The sequence below is a fragment of the Trichoplax adhaerens genome, genomic scaffold (assembly GCF_000150275.1).
Source record: "Trichoplax adhaerens TRIADscaffold_5 genomic scaffold, whole genome shotgun sequence".
NCBI lineage: Eukaryota > Metazoa > Placozoa > Uniplacotomia > Trichoplacea > Trichoplacidae > Trichoplax > Trichoplax adhaerens.
In genome coordinates, this window is record NW_002060947.1 from 3,405,201 (window position 1) to 3,426,722 (window position 21,522).

Below are 21,522 nucleotides of genomic sequence, written 5' to 3' on the forward strand. Positions count from 1 at the left end.
TTTCTTAAGACCGAAAATTTGATGATTAATATTAATGTTCCTATACATAAGCACGAATTTAGCCAACGAGAAACTTATATAAACTTCCGGGCCTTTTGAAATATATTCTATGCTATTATTTACTATTGAAAATAGTTTCCATCAACGATTAAAAATTTAGATTGTGTTCAAATATTAAGAAAAAAGTTATACTTTAACTAAACTGTCCATGTAATCAGTTATCAAGTAAATCTCCACTATATCTTGCATTTAATAGCATCAGTAGAAGTCCGTAATGCAATTTCAAATCAGAAATCATGGTACTAATAACGCAAGTCAGAACTGTAATCGGAAAAGTTACTACTGATACAAATATTATGACTTACGGTACAAAATACGACACGCAGAGATCGGAATCTGGCCTCGGAAGATTCAATAATAATTATATTAGTACTGTATACCAGTTAAAACAGCAACTTGTATCTGACGCTAGCGTATTTGTACAAGTGTATTCTGGTATAATTTTTATAGTATATATTAATAATATGTGTATGGTAGTAGAATCGGGTATAAGTTCATTCGCTTTTGATATCTCATGGGAATACAAAGTATTTTAGGAGTAATATACCCAATACTTACACATATCAATCTATCAAGATAAGTACTATTTACCTAATCAAACACCAGTTATAAAGCAGTATTAGATGCATAATCATAAAGGAAATAATATTATTAATAGTCGAGTGCTTTCTTAACAGCGTCTAAGCATCGCCACTTATCCGGAACATAGAAGGGTTCAAATATGTGTGGGAAAGGCGTATCCAACCCACATACTCTCTGGATTGGCGCTTCTAAGCTAAGAAAGCATCGCTCCTAAATATTGATATAAAGAAAACCTTACAGTCAAGTTCTTATGCTAAACTGAAATATGAAATCGTACATGGAAATAAGTATTTGTCATAAATCAACCTGGATAGTACTAGCAATTTCGGCTCCAAATCCAGAGGTTATTGGGGCTTCATGGCTCACAACTAGTCTTCCAGTTTTCTTAACAGACTTTAAATTGCATTAAGAAATTATAGCGTGATTTAGTCTGTTTAGATAGCTTCACTTTAGAAATCGCATACAAAATTTTCAATAATAATCAACAGTAATATATATACTACCTTCACTACAGTTTGATAATCCCAAGGTAAAATTGTTCTTAAATCTATAACTTCACATGATGCTCCAAATTTTTCACGAGCCATATCGGCAACCTCTTTTATAATGTGAAATTGAGTGCCCCAAGCGACAAGTGTTATGTCGCTACCTATAAAACAAAATATACAAATCTCAAGGTATTAAATTAGCAAATAATTCCATCATGCACGGTTTAGAAATGTTATTATAAACTACTTTAAGATGGTATGAAATCAAAAGATTGTATCATCATGTAATTTAAGCCGTATTTACAGCCAAAAATCATGCCTTTTAAAGACAAGATTTGGTACATTTGATAGCATCTCTACGAACGTAAAGAGTATAGATTTAAAGAATCCTATGTTATCACAAGCATAGTATTTTGCAAATATGACATAGCAAAGTTTGCGCTGCTTTATCAATTACAAGCGACCAAATTTCTGAACACTAGAACTATCCTTACCCTCCATAACTACTTCAGCTTTTGATAGCGGAATTTCATAGTCATCTACCGGAACTTCTTCGACTGTGATGCAATATAATAAAAATGTAACTTATTTAGCGATTAAAAGACAGCATTATAACATTAATCTACAACCTGCAGAACGATATAGCACTTTCGGTTCTAAAAATATGGCAGGATTCGGATCACGAATGCAAGACAACAGCAGACCTTTGGCTTGTATAGGACTGCGAGGAATGACAACCTTAGCAAACGAAACAAAGAGACTTCCCTGCTTAGATTATAATAATATCTATGGTGATATACACTTAAAATAATATTATGTAGCATTAGATGAATGGCAGTGCAAGAGATCTTGATCAGAATTAATGTAGGTCAGTTTGCAAATTTTTTAAATACTGCAGTAATTAGTCGAACCTTAAGTCCAGGAGTATGTGAAAAGTATGCTTCTGGTGACTGCGAATGATATAAGGCACCATGACCAACAGCTCCACAAGGTGCTCTGATTGTTAACTTGCCACAGTCATATATATTACCAGAGCGATAGCGATATTTTGCAGCTTCATTTACAATCTGTGGTTAAAATTGCAATAAACACAATCGATAAAAAGCGGTTAATTGTTAGCTGTATAGACTCTACTGGTTGAGTGCATCCCCTTGGTATAAATTTGTAAGATTGTACAACATAATTATCAAGGTTACTGTTCTAGCTCAACTGGATAATATTTACAATAACAGGCAAATTTTACACGTCTGGCATATCGATGATATAAGGGTCATTTCCGTGGAGTAAATTTTATTTTACGTTCGGAAATATAACATACTGCGTATTTCTTACTAATATATTACCTTAGTAGGCAATTTAAGTTGATTATCGACTATTATATAATATTATAACAGATAAAATCGTTCTATTCTTACTTTGGTATTTGCAGTACCTGATCAAAAGCGGGAAATATATAGTCAGCAAATTGAATTTCTGCTATCGCAGTAGCTCCAGCAGCCGCTAAACCAATTCCAAAACCGGCAATTCCTTGCTCACATAATGGAGTATTAAATACTCGATCCTTTCCTGTATAGATGAAAATAATACATTACGAAATTACCTATCTTTACAAGTGTAAATGACCTCTAATTCAATAGTCGCTAATTGCCAAAGATCTTGGATTGGACTAACCGTACTTGTCCGCTAGTCCTAAAGTGCAGCGAAATACGCCACCAAAGGCAACGTCTTCTCCAAAGATAACTATTTATTTTATCAATTACATGAGAAATGTTAATATCTGTTGTTCTATTTGACGCAAAATTAAAATAGACCTTTAGAATTAACTTGAGTTGATTTTTTAGATAGAGATATCATTCATTGCTAATATCAACGACGTTAATGCTATTAAAAGTTCGAGTACTTCTGCTATACAGATATCAAGGCTTATATTATTAGTTGTTAATTGATATTTACTAAGAATTTATGTAACTTGAAATCTTTGTAATAGGTATAGTAAACCATTATTAAAGATGTCTCACAGTTTTCCATAAAATGTAATTGAATTAGATTGGGTTCTGATATGTACAGTATTGTAAAAATAAGTCGTTATAATTAAAAGGTAAATTAGATGAGTATTTAATATTTAATATTAATACTCGTATGTAATTATTCATATGGATATGTAATAAGATTTTATTTGTGAAATAGCATAGCCTACAGTATATCATAGCCTTAAATATAGCTAGTGAAGTTCTCGTATCATGATGACATTTTGTGTTATTAGTGGAAGCATCTAAGCACATGTTGATGAGTAAAAAGATCAACTTTACTAGCTGCATTCAGAGTAACTATCGTGCAAAATAATAATATAGATACATAACAGTTCTGAAGTACTATTTTTATCTAAAACTTGTAAAATCTTTATCATCGGATGTGCAAATTGATGCATATAAGAGAGTTCTGTAAAATAAAGCTAGACTTTTCTTAAGCTCAAAACTAAACTGTTCTTACGGTCGTTGAGGAGACTAGTAACAACAGATTCGAATAGACATGAACAATTTATTCCATTTTAACATGCAATGTCAGCTAGCAGTTACACCCACTTGCTTGCAAATTTATTTCTCTACTATTTGTTTTTAGTTCTTGAAAGGCCAAAATTTACCGATTAATGTTGGGCTTGCAAATACGTATAATAAACGTATAATATAATTTCAATTACTTAGTATGCACACTGTGTGCATTGCACAGGTGTTGTGTTAACTATCATTTATCATATATTATTGGATAGAGTACATTGCATAAAACAAAAATTCAGGTTATCAATTATAACCGTCAATATGTGATATATATCTTACCTGCATTTGGGTCACTAGCCATAGCAATATCCATAGCATTCGTTAACGATTGAAACAAATTTAATCTTTTCGTTTCACCTATAGGAATGAGAACATCGCATTTGAAAGTTTATTAAGCACTGTACTCTGAAATATACGTATTATCCCTTACGATCGATATTAAATTGAATAAGAATGTGATTAGCAGCTGCGCACAGTAAGGTACTTATGTATGTTTTACGGTAAATGAATATTAGTACAATATTTCATAGCTGATTAATATATTATATACCCGTACGCGCACATTTGAGAAATAAAGTCCTATTGATAGATCGGATCATGTCAATTTCACGAATTTACACATGTGAAAGCGCAACTACAATAGGTCGAAAGCTCATGAATAGTCATCCTACGTTGTGATTTGAGTAGCCTTATATGTGGACAGTCTGAGATCTATCCCGTGATAAGCTGCAGTCAGTGTGCATTTAAAGGATCCAGCTTAAGATCAACAATAACTCTCCATTGCTTCTTACTTACAGTACACAAGAGCAGAAATTTCTTACAGAAGAGCTAAAAAATAAGTACATATCCCATTGATCGCTCCATATTAGGTAATTGGCGACTGACGTCAAAATTGCAGAAAGATTAACCATTTCACGTTTATTCTTACATTACACTTTTAGCAAAGATAATCCATCGATACAGTCGTATACAACAGTGAATAAATCTGCCATCTCCAATACCTCTAATACAGTAACGCAACTTAGGCAAGATATTGTTGTAGTGTTCCTTTATTTCAAGTGGGTTTATTTTACAATATTATTGGCATGTGTCGCGATTGGAGCGAATTATTGTCGCGCACCTCCCAATAATAACAGCGTCAAAGATAGTACATTAACATACTGTACCTCCATGCAAGCCAACTGATGAGGCATCTTCTGATTGAAAAACGAATGATATACTTCTGATGGAGGACAGCAACGGGCGCCAGGTAGTTGGCTTAACAGCTGCATTTCTAATAGCTATCATTATTAATTAGGATAAGTTGTAAAATAAAGTCAACGCAAACGGAGTGAAAGATGTTTTCAATCTCCTCAACCAGCCAAACGTGTAGACGAACTGCAGTCTGCAATGCTAGATTGACTATCCTACTACTAGTAGTAAAGCTTTTCTTTTGCACTTTACTGCAACGTTGTACAGTCCAGTACTGTACACATGGGACGACGCACTTTAAAACTCACCGTCAACAGATTTTGCAGGTCTCCGGGATCACACCAGGCGTTGGAAAGTACAGAGTACGGTCCAGTTACGGTACAATACGGTCCAGTTATGGTACAATACGGTACGGTACCGTGCGGTACTGTACTGCTCTCTTATTACAGTACATACTTTACAGTGTACAGTACGACTGTACTGTACGCACAGTACTGTACTGTACACTTGTACCAAGTTGTACAGTACGTACGGTAGTGCATAAATCGATCGAGATCTTGCTTTCAACAATAACAGCCCTTCATATACAGTACAGTACTGTACTGTGCATCGAGCTGCAACAGTAAGATGTACAATTGTACAGCTCCTACCTCCACCCGTCGATTCGTATTCGTGGTTTGGCAAAGAAAGGATCGTTTTGACTATTCCTTGAACAATATTTGCCTCAGTTTCAAGCACAATTGTGATACTACAGAGTAAACATAGCTAAGGATATGGCAAGTAAAGTCAGCCATGGAACTAAGCCTGGTAATAGACCAGGCGCAATTGAAAGAACACTTTTTGCCGGATATAAAGTACCCGATGAAGTTTCAAAAATGTCCAAGTTATTGAAAAAGATTGATCATTCAAGTTACCGTAAAATAGTAGTAGGTGAGTTATGAAAGCTAGCTTTTCCGCTCAAAGAGCAAACTAATAAGATCAATCATATTATCAAAAAGCAATTTCACCTACAGTATGTGCTTTCTACTGAGAGTAGGCTTAAGGTTACGTGCAGTGCCCTCGAGGTCGATAGTGATCTTACAGTAGAGTTTTGTTAACTTATTATCAATGCAATTCATAGCATTGTACACTTCAGTTAGTTATTCTGCTTCAGATTGCTATCGAAATTATCTTCAGTACTGTACAGCCCCATTTGTGACACCGTAAAATTTGAATCGCATTAGTCTATTTGCATAACTTAAAAGATTAGATTTGAGTTTCAATATAATCAGACTCCGATATAAGTTCACATACTGTATGTAAGATTGAGTGAGATTATCCTCTCGTAAGATGGTGAATCTCTTTGCGTCACTAGTTTTGAGCATTGAAATAGCATTATTTATATTTTGATACTATCTATCAGATAATCTGTGGTATGAAAGTATAGAACTATTAATTAAGCAACCATTCCCTTTCTCGGTTCATGTCTAAATGAATATAATAATTAAATTATTATTTACAATTTCAAATTACTTGTTCTTACTCCAGTATTTCACACTATACTCAATTATAGCTGTTGTTAAAGACATCGAGGGAGACACTTCTAGCTATCACAGAGTCCTCAAAGAAGTTAAATCAGAAGAATTGCCGATTGATAACTTTAACATAATTTTTGCTGGTACCAAATTGCTTATAGCAAGTAGTATCAGACTACCAGATGCATCTCTGAAGAGCGAGGTTTGTAAATTAATCAATTTACCTATAATTTATCTCTTACTATACTATTTCTAGCATTGTACGTCCATAGAATATTTATTTCCAGGTTGTACAACCAGCTATATGAACCGATATTATAATCACTTATATAGTAGTACGGATGACATTCTCAGTTAGATTTACAGGATATAGCAAGTTAATAAATAGTTCAGTACTTTTTCATAAATGTTAGAATAGTCACCTAGAATCGCTGATTGGATGTTATACCTAGCAATTATTTGATGATAAGTTTACAGTATATGATCAATTATGAGCAATGCAGTTGCACTATTGTATTTACAATATTACTGGATTGTAAGATTTAAATTATTAGCATTCTTACTTTGATATCGATACGATCAGTTTTCTGCAGAGATAGAGAAAGAGCTCACTGAAATTGGTACTATACGTCGACAGTAGTAAAAGTATTTAAAATTTTCTGCTGACACTAAATATTATTAGATATTATGCTGTACTTTGCTGATGTTTATTATATTAGACTTATAAAAATTATCCTCTCGGAATTTTAGGTATTTGAAACCGATTTACAGCAGATGAGGTAAAGAGCTATCAAAGCTACTTAATGGTAGCGATATGTTACAGTATGTCCTTGATAACTTTATGCTGTTATTTTATTGACGTATCATTATTAACTGTTGTAGAATACCGGATGAAGTTATACCTTATCTGAGAGATGCGGTATATGGTTCAAGGTAAAGGACAAAGAGTGAATAACTGTTGTAGGAAATTGTATATTGTAATGTCTGAATCTGAATTTTTATCATAAATAGACGAAAATATATGGAATCCGAAATATTAAACAGCACATGCCATTTTCCACGATGCCAGTCTCTTAGATGGCGTGTTGATGTAACGATATCGACTAGGTTATAAAATGTTTTAGTTTCTCTGCTATTATAATGATATACCTTTTGCAACCTTAATTAAAGTCTGTTATGATTTTGTTGTCTGTAGTACAATCAGTAGATCTCTGGTGCCTAACCTCTTGCTTGAATTGACCCTTAGCAACGGCAAAATATTCACTTTTGAGGTGGGTAGGGAAAACGTAAATTCTTTGCTGTAAATTGTTACTTAATGTTTCCGTATACCGCTATTCTCAATTGATACTCAGGTTTCTGTGGCGAAATTTCATGAATTGCGATATAATATTGCTAAAGTGCTAAAGGAGATGAATAGTGTGGAAAACAAGAACATCTTAAAGATACAAGACTAAACATGCTTATTTCTACTTTTTAAGCATGGAAAAGTTATTGGGTCAGCAAAGTACAGTACCGTAGTTTAAATTTAAGAATGCAATATTTCGGTGACCTTCAAAATCACCCCATTGCGTAGGTACGCACAGTACTAGCTAGACCAACTAGTTATTTTATAACAAAATCAAGATGTCGTATTGTGCTTGTAAAAAGGTACTTATCGATAATTTGTATTATCAATATAATACCGTATGATACAATTATAGAAATTGATGTATTGAATATTTCGTGGTTGTTTACCTCATAGGGCTTAACAGTCCTATGGTGTGTGGATTATTAATCGAATATACGATCCTAAATATCATATATAGATTTCTAAGTGTCAACAGGCAGTGCCAATATTTTACCTTGTAATTTTGTAACATTATAAAATGGCTGTCGCATCTGCTTCTTTGTCACAATCACTGAACATGTTCATTTATTCAAAAGTTACGAAGAATGTGAAATTAACTCGAGTTAACTGTATTCGTAATCTGATAACAATCATCAAGACGCTTTTATCATACAAATGTAATCTCAGACAAAGGATATAAAATTCCTATACTAATAAGGTTTGAGTTTTATTTTCTTGATAAATCTTTGTAAAAATTATTGATGCGCTATTGAAGATTTAAAATATTAAAAAATGGAATGAAAAGTCAATCATGAACTAGGGTCAAAATTATTTTCGTCAACTTTCGTCAAATATAATTACAATGAAACGTTTTGTCATTATTTTAGCAACATCAAGGACATTCTGGCGATATTTACCAAATTCTACAAATGTGAATATTATAGCAGATAGATAGTTCAACTCGGCTTCTACATCATACAAGTAGATGATTGGTATAAATCTGAAATTGTGGATCTAGAATATTATGCGGAAATATTATAGTGAATAAAAATATCATAGATATTAACAAAGTAAAGTCTAGGCATATTTAAGCAATAATGACATCAAAATGATCGCCTACTTAGCTAAGATATCTAATGCAAATCTTGAAACAACAATTATAAACAGTATAAGTCCAAAATTTTACTTTTATTGTTATCATTTAAAAGTATGTGCATGATACTTGATTTGTTCATGCTCCCCAGAGAAGATATCAAGACAAATGCAACATGGTTTACAGAGCTGTAAGATTATGATTATTCTATGGGCTCATAATCTGATCGTTGCTGTAAAAAAGAGAATACAATTGTAAGCTCATGTAAGATATCCTTACAAGTTTCGGCTCTAAATATATGACCTAGCTATAGTAATTATTTTGATAGTTTTTATCCATCTAAAAAAATCTATTCAGGAGCTACTTTGTCATACTTGTCATACTTTACCGTTATACGAGTAACTGATACTTTGCGTAAATAGCATAGATTACCTACCACGTGCAGAATTCGGCCATGTCGCTTAATACGAAATAGAACCACCGCTGATACTAGGATAAGAATTCCACTAAATGCAGGCACCGCATACTCCAAAATATGAAAGATTAGAAATGGTATAGTAAGCTGCTGGTTATACAGATCGACGTGCTTCTTATCAATCTCAGCACTCTACAAGGACAAAATAGAGTCCATTTGCCGTTAAAATTGGACAGTAAAAGTTTTTTGCAATAACGAATGCTAATGATGGTACATATTATGTTAGCTAAACGTTTATACTACCTCGTTCAGGTAAACAATCGGCATTACTACATATTTTACATTTTTCATTCCCCTAGTATTCAATAGTTATTTGGAAAGTCTGATGTTAGCAAATGCATTTATATGTCATAACTACATAACAACGTAAAACTCTTACTTAAGCGAATTATCAGGCGAGACGACAGCATTAATTTGTAACCGTTTCCGGGCATGCATGGTAAAGCCTGTAATCTGTTATCACACAAGAAATCACTTTGCTTAACTTAATAAAATATGAATACGCTAACGGATAAGTGCTACGTTTTATAATGTCATTTGTAATCAAATAATTGACTAATTACCGGATCAATATCAATCCACGTCGCATGCTCTTCCAAGTTTGGATGTAGACCTGTTACATTATGTACTAATTGAGGATCGCCATAAAGGAAATGGGGTGATGAAATAGCTACAGGAGCCCCTACAACGTTTTGAAAATGCAAGCGATAAAATTCATGCACTACTAACACAGAAGATAATACGATATACTTTATCAGTAAACTTTCTATCTATTGAATTATATAATCACTGGACTCCACTGATTGAAATAATGATACGCTGGAAGAGAACAATAAATATTTACCTTGTTTGCACGAGGATAAACTTAATAGTCCAGAAGCCAGGCACGGTTCACAGAAACCGGCATTGTCTGGATTAGCTGAAGAATTCAAGAAAACTTTACCGGGAATAGTATAACGATACAAATTAATGCCTTTCAGTTTAACATCAGAGTGGTAAATAGAGTATAAGGATCTGAAAAAGAAAAATTGATCTTAAGTAGGTGACCAGTTGTGATATTATCCAACTAAGGATAAAAAAGTACCGTAATATGTATTCTATAGTATAATCACTATAAGAGTAAACACGACAATATTATTAGACTCTAATTTAAGCCTTGTGTTTGCATCTGTGAATAAGTCATTCCTTTTGCAGCACAAATTGGAAGTCTGAAATGAAACTTGGTTATCAATTACTAATTGTGGGGTATCCTTTACCTGCATACATCGTTATTGAATAAATATAGCATTTCCTTCCGAGTCAAATGTGGATGAAATTGTACGGCATCTGAAAACGTAGTAATGCAATAGTGATACAGACGTTTCTTACAATTAGATATAATAAGAACGTATTCTTATGCACGTATATTGAACATCAATAATCTCGAATTATACTGATACTTTTCAATTTATAGTATAAAGTTATATCTATAAATTGCACTGCATCTACTTTCTGGTTAGGCTTGACATTTCCTTACCAGTTCCATTGATCATATTAGCATATTTGTCTTTCCACCAATGCAAATGACTGTGGAATGTTTTATTGATATATAACAAAGAATTAGCGACATAAGATTTTATATTAATCACTGTGCTACGTAACTATAGGAACTAACCTTTCCCCATTCCAACGCGCAATCTTTCCTAAATTTTTCGGATCATCTTTACCAGTGTAAACATCAAATATTCCAGCACTTGAGGCATTTTGTTGCAATCCAAACACTTTCGGAATTTTGACTGGGTTAGGCAACAGTGCACTTATATCACGTAAAAAGTCAAAAATATCGTCATCATAGCCCCATATCATCTGTCTAACTGACCGCTTTATAAACAATCCCTCGTTATGCAGGTTTGAAACGAAATTGAAAAAGAGTTTCTTAAGATTTTCTGATATATTATCTTTCCTCATAATTTCCAACGTTGTCTATTGTATGGTAAAACATTGTAATAATTAACATTTATCAGGGGCTCGTAAATTAATACCGCAGTTAATACTAAACACCTACTACAACTTACTAATAATGGTACGTTGATAGTTGTAAACGTAAAATTATCGCTATCAATTGATCGATCTGGTAGAAAAATAAAAATCTTCTTCTCATTGTAAGATGCAGTGCCATTGGTGTAGAAGACAACATCAGTTTTAATACGATGTTCCCTAGTCAACATGAATGATATCATTAGTAATAGCTTTTCGTATTCAAGTTCGATATATCCTTTCACTAGCAAACGGTGTCACCTTGTCAATAGGGTAAATCAATATCGAGAAAAGTAGATATCAATACCGCAAAATAAAATACGCTATTGCTTCAAGATATGATTATCATTGGATGTATTTACAATTTCCGCAGAATTTTTGGGCAATCGTGTTTAACGAACGAAAGAAGTTGCTTTCAGTTAATAATTTTCTAGTTTTACTAAATGTATAATTATTACATATATGTATCTATGTATTGTCTGCAGTAACAGAAATCTTAAACTATAGTACATAAGATGACAATAATAGGAAGTCATTTTAACCGCGATTAATTATAATTTTAACGAAGCCACAATTCTACAGTGTATGTACAATAAGGTCCAATTCTGATAATAGCCTAGGATTACAACCCACTTAAAGACTATATTCATGGTACCTATAAGTAAATGGACCAATTTGTTCAACAGCCGGTCGTTGACCTTGCTCAATTTCTAATGGATTCACAATATTGAAAATATAAAATTGCATATAAATTGGTCCGCCAGGATGCAGCCAATTATTATAACCAGTGGTATTCGGTAATAATTCTACCCTCTAAATAAATCAATTATATACGTATAATGAATTAATACAATAAATTTTTAATTTATAGTACGGCAAAAGTGTGGAGCAGTCATGTTATTGGGTTTATAAATTTAAAGGATTGAATGTCGCTGCTTAAGATTAGATAAAATGAATGTTTATCAGCCTGATTCTAAATAAGCAATGAAAATTTTACTCTTAATTAAGAGAAGCATCATCAAAAGTTATAGGCAATGGGGTGAAACATAATTACACGAGTATACTGCGTGCTAAGCAATATCCTATAGTAAATTTATTTTGTACGACGGAACTAAGATGGCATAATTAATTTTTAGCTGATATTGGTTAGGTTATATCATAGAATTATACTGAGTTTTTACGATACTGTAGCAGCAAGATTCATAACTAGTTATCAACCAATACGATTTGGTAATGAAAATTCTTATTCCATTTTTAGAGTCAATTTAACAGCGTCTCATCAATAATGTATCAAGCTAATCGAAATCTTAATTCACTATCAAAAGTAGTACGTATACGCCTATTCCATATCTAACTGATCAATATTTCTGATGACCTGATCAACTACTCCGCTCAAGAACGTCGTTAGTAGCGGAATACCAACACCACATCCAATCGCTAGCAAAACACCCAAAACCAGCGTAGTGATGGCAACACAACCGCAGGTACATGCCATGATATTACCTCAGCAGATTCTTTTAAACAGCTCACAATATCACACCGTTGTGGGATTTTAATCTTGAAAAAGCAAAATATTAACCATTTCAGTATTGGCGAACAAACTATTAGCAAAGCGGTAACTCGGATACAGCTAATGAAATGATAAGCGATTATCAACGTCATAAGAACTTATAGGGCTTTTCCCGACGAGTTGAAATGAATTCTTCATTTCATTTAATTAATCACAACATACAGTATTAATTCCAATTATCAAATTAAAGTGTCGAGTGGATCAACGTACTATCACCGTACAGTATAGCTATCCTAACCTTAAGCAATACTTTATTTTACCGCAAAAGGTGTGAAAGTCGTTTTAAGCCAAGCAATGGAACATGTTAAACTACATCAAATTCAAGTAAATTCATAATACTCTTTGGCATCAGTTTAAGATAATATTCAATAAATGTTACAATTACTATTCGCTATATGCCGTCACCAACCAAAAAATTTAGCAAAAAACGTTAGGTATGTGTTAAATTTTCCACACACTACGGTCTACTTTACATTCTTGTAATTAACAATTTCAAAGCAGCGGAGTCTAATTTTACCTGTATTGCGCAGTGTTCTGTAGATAATGTTACTATTTATTAATGAAAAGTCAAATAAGAAGCTCCTATACAAGATTATTTCTCCATCTGATTATATGTATACGTAACATATATATACTGTGTATTATAAGTATGTTGATAAGCCTCTGTTGCTGCGTTGTTTTCTTTTAGGACGTTCAAATTACTCCACTAGGCTTGCTTGTCTTATGATTAAGTTTAGTGTAGTTAAATCGATGATCAACAGTACAGTACATTTACTACAGTAGTGTACACTGTACAGTACAGTACTGTACTGTACTGTACAGGGTACCTATGTACTGTACACTGTACACTCAGTACAGTGTACAGTACGTTACATGACGTCACTCACGTTATGAGCTTGTGACTTAGTGTGCAATTGTGCATGCTGTGCACTGTACTGTACTGTAGGTCTGAAACATACTGTACTATAGAGGTAAAGAACTTCTTACTGACCTCCATAGTCTGATACACGATTGTCACCCCGTAAGTCATGGACAGACAGACTTTCCTATCAGATGGGGGCCGAAAATATCGAAAAATTAATTTGCAGATGTGCCTATATTTCTTAATAATTTCTAAACTTTCTACCAACTCGAAAACATTTATGAAAGTACAATACTTGTTTAATTGTCCATAGACCATGAATGCAACAAATATGACATTACTGTACAAATAACGTGTAGTGGGCGGTCATTACACCTGTCGATGGTTTTTAGTAGTCTTTGAAACGGGCATACACTTACTAGAAATGACTAATACAGTACGGTGCAGTGTGCAAATCCGTGTTATTATACTGTATCCACTAATGAATCTACTGTTACACAAACTTGCCATTACATTGCGTTCTAAGTGTAAACAGCGCACGTATATAAGCCGCCGTTTTTCAATACAATCAAGAGAGAGTAGGAGCTAGTAGTTTGTTTTAGAATAACTTTAACTACGTATTCAATTTCTTGTCTCCATGCTAATGGAGATTAGTAAGAACTTTCAATACGGTTGTTAGTATGAACTCTATAGTAGGCAGTAATATGGTACAAGTACGGTGAGGTACTGTACTGTACAGTACAGTGTACTGTACAGTACACTCCATAGCGTATAATACACTGTAGTACTGTACAATGTACAGTACAGTACTGGACATTAACTGTTGGAAATAGTCGTTGGTTAGTTGGCGCAAAACTGACTGAGTGGTTGTGGTTAAACTAAAAGCTTGCTTACAGGTGTTCGCGTTACCAAAGTACAGTAGACTGAGCACAGTACTGTGGTTACATCCGCGGGCCAGCTTAGTCTTACGCTGATCAAAAGATCAAAGACGTTGGCAAGCATTTGATCGATATTTTGGGAGCTCACAAGTTTACTGCTTCGAAAATTACAAATGTCTTCTGAAGTTAAACGAGTTTTGGTATGTTATGATTCCCGATGTAGGATATGGAATAATCTAGAATCCACTTCAATTGAATTTATTATTGTCAGACTTCCAATAAGTCAACTGTATCATGAGTGATACAGTTGAAATGAGTTCGACAAGTGATTAACTTTAGATTGCCATGACTAAAATTGATGCTGTCAAACTCCTACTAGCAAATTCAATATAGCGACTCGTAGATACGTATGTAGCCATTTCATCATACTACTGCAATCACGCAATAATGAAATGTAGCCTGCAAAGTATTTTACTGTGTACGTAGCGATTAGTGCAACGTACTTCTATAACAAATATGCCGTGTTGAAAGATGATAACTGAACACTGTATTGTACTGCTAGAGAATGTTACGACTAAGATGGTCAACAATAGTACTGAATGTAGTAATAGCCATTACTTTCGAAGACCTATAAATTACTTTTCATTTTGGATTGTCATTGGATAGAGATTTTTCACTCCTTTTGATAATGCTTACAGCGAATTCGAATGGATTATTCTTTACATGTTACAGTATTGCTAATAAACAGTCGACGATTTTTACGGCATAAATCTTTATGCTTTGCAATCCGTACTAATTCTACAGTAGATAAAATAATAGATGGCTGCAGTACTCCAGAAGAACTTGTTCTATTGCTTATTGTGCGCTTAAAGTACCAATCATATTTAATTATTCTATCAGTCTCTCATTACTAATCCTTTCCTTAGTATCACAAAGTAGTATCTGTTACATCATCGTAATGAATCCATGAAATAAGAACTAGATTACTGTTCTGGGCTATGTAACTTTTTCTACAAAATTGTAATTTGCTGGTCTTTTTCTAACATTTTTGCTGTTGTAATGCTGAAATACGCAGTGTAGGTGCTTGTGATTGCGTCAATAATTTGCTGGTATAGTACAGTATATAACTCGTACATTCTGAATTTAGTTAACTGCCCAACTTTAAGTCAAGCAATGATAAAAGCACTCCTTGCTCTCTAATCTGTATTGATGTTATCGATTTTCTATGTCCTAATGACTTTTAGAGTACCGACTTAGACAGTGAGTGTATACTCGAGACCCTGTGCAAAAAGATTTTTGTATAGGATCTCTAGTGTACACTGTCTAAAATATATTGCTACTGACATCATACAGTACAGTAGGTTATGTCAAGCTTGTCATACTGATAGCGTACACCATGTTGTGTAGTAAAGCGTCTAGACTTACGCCCTCTTTAGTACCACATACGGCAGCAAACGAACTGAAGTTAATTAAATTAATAAGAGACCATGCAACATGTCGATACACTGTACGTCGCTGATAGCTCAGTGTCGCTCTTGGACTATTAATACCGACTGCTTTTTATTAGTTTAAATTCTCGATCAGTTACCTGCTTATATATTATTTAACTCCACAGTGATAGCAGTGCATTAAGAAGGATAATTATAATTGATTTAGTCAACTTTGGCCTGTATAAATTACGAATCCTAAGAATACTTATCAACTTTAAATATGTATATATCACCGCTCATTGTAGGGTCCAGATCGTCCGCTAAAACCTTCTGGTACTGTTGGATTTTCTAGCCTTCCAGACCAACTTGTCAACAGATGTACTGAAAATGGTTTCGATTTCAATGTTTTATGTATTGGTAAACAGATAAATTTACAATATTATAAACTATTCTATGAGTATAAATTCGATTACTGTTTATGAACTTATCTAAATTGTACCTGCTTACGATAAAGATATATCACATCACTTTATCCAAAAATTCACATAGGCGAGACCGGATGTGGAAAGTCAACGTTAATGGATTCCCTTTTCAAGACTGAATTCGAAGGTACTACCAACGTCATACGATATGTTTTATTTGATGCGCTGAGGCACATACCTTGTTCATATTAAATTTCGGTGTTGCCGTACGATAAGATATTTTGTAAATTTACAAAAAGTACAACTTTATACGTATTACAACCAAAATTGATTTAAACCCTTTATGACTTCAGACATTAAATCTAAAAGGCATTCTAGCACTTCTAAAGTTGGCCTTGACTGCTCCACATATGGTAAGTATATATATGATGTAACTGTATACGTTTAAGGAAACTGTTCCGACTCAGAAGCTTGCAAATGTGTTCATAAATAAAATTGTTTATTATTAATGTTAGTGCTAAAAGAAAGTCAAATTTCACTACGTTTGACACTTGTTCATACTGAATCTTTCGGGGATCAAATTAACAAAGGAGAAAGGTAACAACACAATAGAATTCAATTGTGGTAATTGATTAGTAATAATAGCTACACTTTATGTGTCTTTCTTTGGCTTCTGGTTCCTACCTGATAGCTAATTTCTTAAGCTTTCGATAAACTCTTACAAAAATAAAGTGTTAATCAAGTTCAAAATGTGCCGTTACAATAGCTGTGAACAGATATCTAAATATGTTGATGATCAATTTGAGCGCTATCTCCAAGCTGAAATGGCATCTGGAATCCGTAATTTGCATGGTCTACACGATACTCGTATTCATGCATGCTTATACTTTGTTTCTCCTACTGGTCACTCGTGAGTTGTATCTTTGTTGCTATTTTTTTCGCTATGTGTACGTTTACAAATGAAAAGTTTATAATATTCTATTGATTCGGCACAGAATTAAGGCACTTGACCTGAAATGTATGGAAGCATTGCATCGAAAGGTTTGCTATTCTTATTGACAAGTAGCTAGCACTCTTTATATGTAGTTTATTGATACCTGTAATTAGCTATTGTTATAAAGTGCTATTAGGAAAATTTTCGAAATTCTATGTCGTTTTTTTTCTTTAGGTTAATATCATACCACTTATTGCTAAAGCTGACACGATTAGTATTGATGAACTGCAAGGGTTTAAGAGTAGGGTAAGAAGTTGAATAAGATATATTTGTGCTCAGCAAATTGCTCGATTGTATAAGCTTATCCTCGAATAGGTATCCTAATTTGTGATGCAAGTAACTTAAATCTATATATCACTGGACGATATTTTTAACAGATCATGGGAGAAATAAATGCTAATAATATCGAAATATATCACTTCCCGGCGGATGATAAAGTCGTCAGTGCCGTTAATAAGGCAAACAATGTACGCACTATTATATTACGCCATAAATATATGAATATATAACACTAATATCATGTATTCATTCTCTCCTTGCAAGATTCTCAGACTGTAATAAATTTGTACTTTCCCCATTAGGAACGGTTACCATTTGCTATTGTTGGCAGTCGAGAAAAAGTCAAGGTTGGCAATGAGCATGTTCGTGCCAGACAATATCCGTGGGGAGTAGTACAAGGTACAATAGAGCTATAAGTTGTCATTGAAGTTGAACCTTTATATAAACATTTATTACTTCATACAGTGGAAAATGAAAATCATTGTGACTTCACTAGACTGCGAGATATGCTAATTAGGTAACAAAGCTTCTCAATCTATTTTCTAATGCTACGTCTACTGTACTTTTACTTTCTTACCTATTTAATCAAATTTGATATAGATAGTTAATTCAATATTGATAAACTTCTGTGTTGGTTAAAATGATAGGACAAACATGGACGATCTGCGCGAGAAAACACATCATTATTGTTACGAAATGTATCGACGTAGACGTCTTCAAGAGATGGGATACATTGACGTAAGCAAGTAAGTCTAGCAACGTGTGTTTTTTTATTTCAAAGCCGCTATAAGGATATTTTTCTTGGTTAAATAAAACCGTATACTCGAAGTCGGATTTTGCTACTGCTTTATTAAAATAAACCTTGCTTGATTCAGTTTAAGTGACATGAAAGCTAGCTATGAGAAAGAACGAGCTGCTATGATTGAGACCTTTAGACGGAAAGAGGAAGAGATTCGAGATCATTATATGCAGTTGGTTAAAGAAAAAGATGAAGAACTAAAAAGAAAGGAACAAGATCTTTTAAAAGGTTTCGAAAAGACGAAGAAGGAGCGTTCTGAAGAGAAAAAGATATTAGACAAACAACGGAAAACCTTAGTAAGAACAGTATTTGTTTGTTATTATAACTGTTTAACTTACCACTGTAGTAAGCTCAAACAATTGCTTATCTTCTAGGATGAAGAGATTACTGCTTTTAGTAGGAAGCGTCAAGAATGGGAAGCCCAACACGCAGATAGACTAAAGTAGTAGCAATTAAACTTCTCTATATTAAAATCTGGGAAAACCTAACACAAACTTTCTCAAGTAAAGTTATACTGAAAGAACTCAGGTATATGCCGAAATTCAGGATGTTTTTACGATAGGTTATAAAATGGAAAATGTTACTGTAGACAACTTAAGAAACAAGTAAAAAACTATCAAAGAATTTGGTAATAGGAATAGTGGTGTCGTTTATAACTTATTCTGTTTGCACAATGTATTGTTGCGACATCATTCCATAAATCGAAATGTTACAAAATTTCTAGAACTGATGAAATTAAAGTGAAGTGTCCTTGATATGTACCTGTATTTTTGTAGCCGAATATACTACCTACGTATACTGAAAGCAGGAAAATATAAACTACTATAGGAAGTTACAACGCTTTAACATTAAATTTCAGCTATATAGTAGGTAAAGCTTAGAAAAGTTTATTGCATTGCTCACCACTCACCATGGTCTTGACTACATCGAATGATCTTGAGTTTTCTGATAAAAGATACTGCTCTCATGAGTGTTGGACCAGCTTGTGACTGCTGTCTACTTATTCTATTTACACAACCTATAACATATATAAGAGCATTAATTGCATGTTCTTTTTCATACAATTATAATAAACTGAAGAAAACTGTCCTCAGCGAACGGTTTGCCTGTTACCACTGTACGGGTTTGCATGAGATTATCAGGAACTGTTCGAGAAAGAAAATCACCCCCTCCATTTTAAGATGTGTCTTTGTACGTTATTTCTAGCCTATCTGCTTTGCGAGTTAATGACGGTTGTTTAGTCACTTTACAAAATGACTGATTTAGTGAATTTCTGTTAACTTACTCATATAGTACTATTGCCACTCTGCATGATATTGTAGACTACATATGTACCAGGAACTATCGATGTCGAAGTCTGATCATTTATTGCGCAATCATGATTTCCGAAAGAAACAATTAATTCATAGCTGAAATAGCTAACTATCAGCAAACAGAAATAGGAGTATCCCTAGAGATATTATGTAGTAAATTAAGCGCATACAGGTACTTGATAGTGTACCCTTTAAGAAATAGGGTTTATGGATTTCAGCTACATAAGGAGCAAAATCGCATACTGTACGCTCGTCTGATGTTAAGTAACTAAAATAATTTCTGAAATTGAATAATTTTAGATTCTTATTTAGGACATTCACTTCGAAGCCTTGTAAAGCTGCGTAAAAGTTCCTACTAATGATGACGATATTCGCTACGAATTATGTATTCCATATAAAATGTTTAATGATGCCCTACACAACGTTAATGATTACATGTAATAGATTTCTATTGATGTGACCCCCTAAAAATATGGAAACTCGTACATGAAGGCTTTCCATCAGGAGTCTTGCGTATACAAAAAAAATCATGCTTGTACACAAAGGTAACTAAAATAATTAATAAACCATCAAAATATTTGCTGTTAAGTAGATCATTATCCGAAACGAAAGTATACGAGTATTTAGCGATATATTGAAGTTTAAAGGCAGCATTGTTTACGTATAAATTATAAATTATAATTTTTGGGCAGATGATATTGAAATATGAATAATTTTATTTAGATTTTGATTAAACATTTAAAGGCGGCACTGTTTACGCACAGAAAATGACTTTCCAACAAACGATATGCGTATCACTGTTTCTAAATCATGAAATGTTTTTGAACTAAAAAATTTATGTTGAACTTCCTTTAATAATTGAATTACTCTATCAAAATAGGATTAATATTATTAATAATATGAGCACGATCCAAGCAGCTAGCGCCGCAGTTTAGGATTTGCTGCATAAGTCTTACAAACTTTATTCCATAACTTCTTTATTGCGTTATTACAGATAGAATTTCATGTTACTGTTAAGGCTTGACAACTAATCTAATAAGTAAACGTAACACGTTCCAGGTAAAATTTGGCGAAATTTTTCAATGCTATTTCTTGGATTCTTGTAAACATATATCAGTACAAAATTAAAAGCATAGAGGTATCTTCGAAGTTACTATCAGTTTAAGAGGAAGGAATGAATAAGTATACTTCATATATAGCATTAAATCATACTTATAAAACACATGTAACACAGGTATTCTAGTTTCATTTATAGAAGCGATAGATCATCATTTTAGAAAGCTAATATCAAAACATCAATTAAAAGATGCGTTTGCAACCAACACAACCAATTTGTCACAATTTATGCTCAAAATATATTAGGTGCAATTTAATGAATCAGTAACACTTTTATCAAATATTTACTTGTAGCAATAGGATAATTATTGTCATTAACTAAATCATAACATATTCTATACATACCAAGACCAACATCAATGGTGATAAATTTTATTTGCATATCGATAGCAATTTATTTATTGCTCAGTGTGCAGTTATACATTCCTGTAAAATAATTATATAACAGTATGTTATCACGAAAACAAACGTGAACAAAGTAAGAATTTATAAAATGGCACTTTCAACGAAACTAGATAAATTTGAAACAATACTTACGTTACTATTGTTGCTCTAGAC

General features: G+C 33.3%; 4 protein-coding genes across 4 annotated transcripts; 2 read left to right on the forward strand and 2 right to left on the reverse strand.

The window, feature by feature from the left end:
- Positions 1 to 711: 711 nt before the first annotated feature.
- Positions 712 to 4,043, reverse strand: TRIADDRAFT_25751 (uncharacterized protein; the record flags this gene model as incomplete). The annotated part of the gene is made up of 9 exons (XM_002112834.1): positions 712 to 852; positions 949 to 1,035; positions 1,146 to 1,291; positions 1,625 to 1,687; positions 1,760 to 1,868; positions 2,042 to 2,197; positions 2,563 to 2,696; positions 2,802 to 2,870; positions 3,965 to 4,043. Coding segments are annotated over 9 exons (984 nt in total), but the record flags the coding sequence as incomplete, so codon positions are not given.
- A 1,606-nt stretch (positions 4,044 to 5,649) lies between these two features.
- Positions 5,650 to 7,844, forward strand: TRIADDRAFT_56449 (uncharacterized protein; the record flags this gene model as incomplete). The annotated part of the gene is made up of 6 exons (XM_002112399.1): positions 5,650 to 5,806; positions 6,429 to 6,592; positions 7,141 to 7,169; positions 7,273 to 7,323; positions 7,586 to 7,661; positions 7,743 to 7,844. The coding sequence occupies 6 exons, from the start codon at positions 5,650 to 5,652 to the stop codon at positions 7,842 to 7,844; spliced, it is 579 nt and encodes a 192-aa protein (XP_002112435.1).
- A 710-nt stretch (positions 7,845 to 8,554) lies between these two features.
- On the reverse strand, positions 8,555 to 12,796 carry TRIADDRAFT_56450 (uncharacterized protein; the record flags this gene model as incomplete). The annotated part of the gene is made up of 12 exons (XM_002112835.1): positions 8,555 to 8,640; positions 9,243 to 9,417; positions 9,529 to 9,580; positions 9,665 to 9,738; positions 9,849 to 9,967; positions 10,130 to 10,299; positions 10,542 to 10,611; positions 10,802 to 10,851; positions 10,940 to 11,247; positions 11,340 to 11,481; positions 11,957 to 12,114; positions 12,677 to 12,796. The coding sequence occupies 12 exons, from the start codon at positions 12,794 to 12,796 to the stop codon at positions 8,555 to 8,557; spliced, it is 1,524 nt and encodes a 507-aa protein (XP_002112871.1).
- A 1,988-nt stretch (positions 12,797 to 14,784) lies between these two features.
- On the forward strand, positions 14,785 to 18,981 carry TRIADDRAFT_63948 (uncharacterized protein; the record flags this gene model as incomplete). Its single annotated transcript, XM_002112400.1, has 14 exons — positions 14,785 to 14,811; positions 16,347 to 16,458; positions 16,591 to 16,650; positions 16,817 to 16,876; positions 16,979 to 17,060; positions 17,230 to 17,373; positions 17,459 to 17,504; positions 17,632 to 17,703; positions 17,835 to 17,924; positions 18,039 to 18,135; positions 18,202 to 18,253; positions 18,384 to 18,482; positions 18,612 to 18,831; positions 18,910 to 18,981. 14 exons carry the CDS (start codon positions 14,785 to 14,787, stop codon positions 18,979 to 18,981), a joined length of 1,233 nt encoding a protein of 410 aa, XP_002112436.1.
- Positions 18,982 to 21,522: the final 2,541 nt, after the last annotated feature.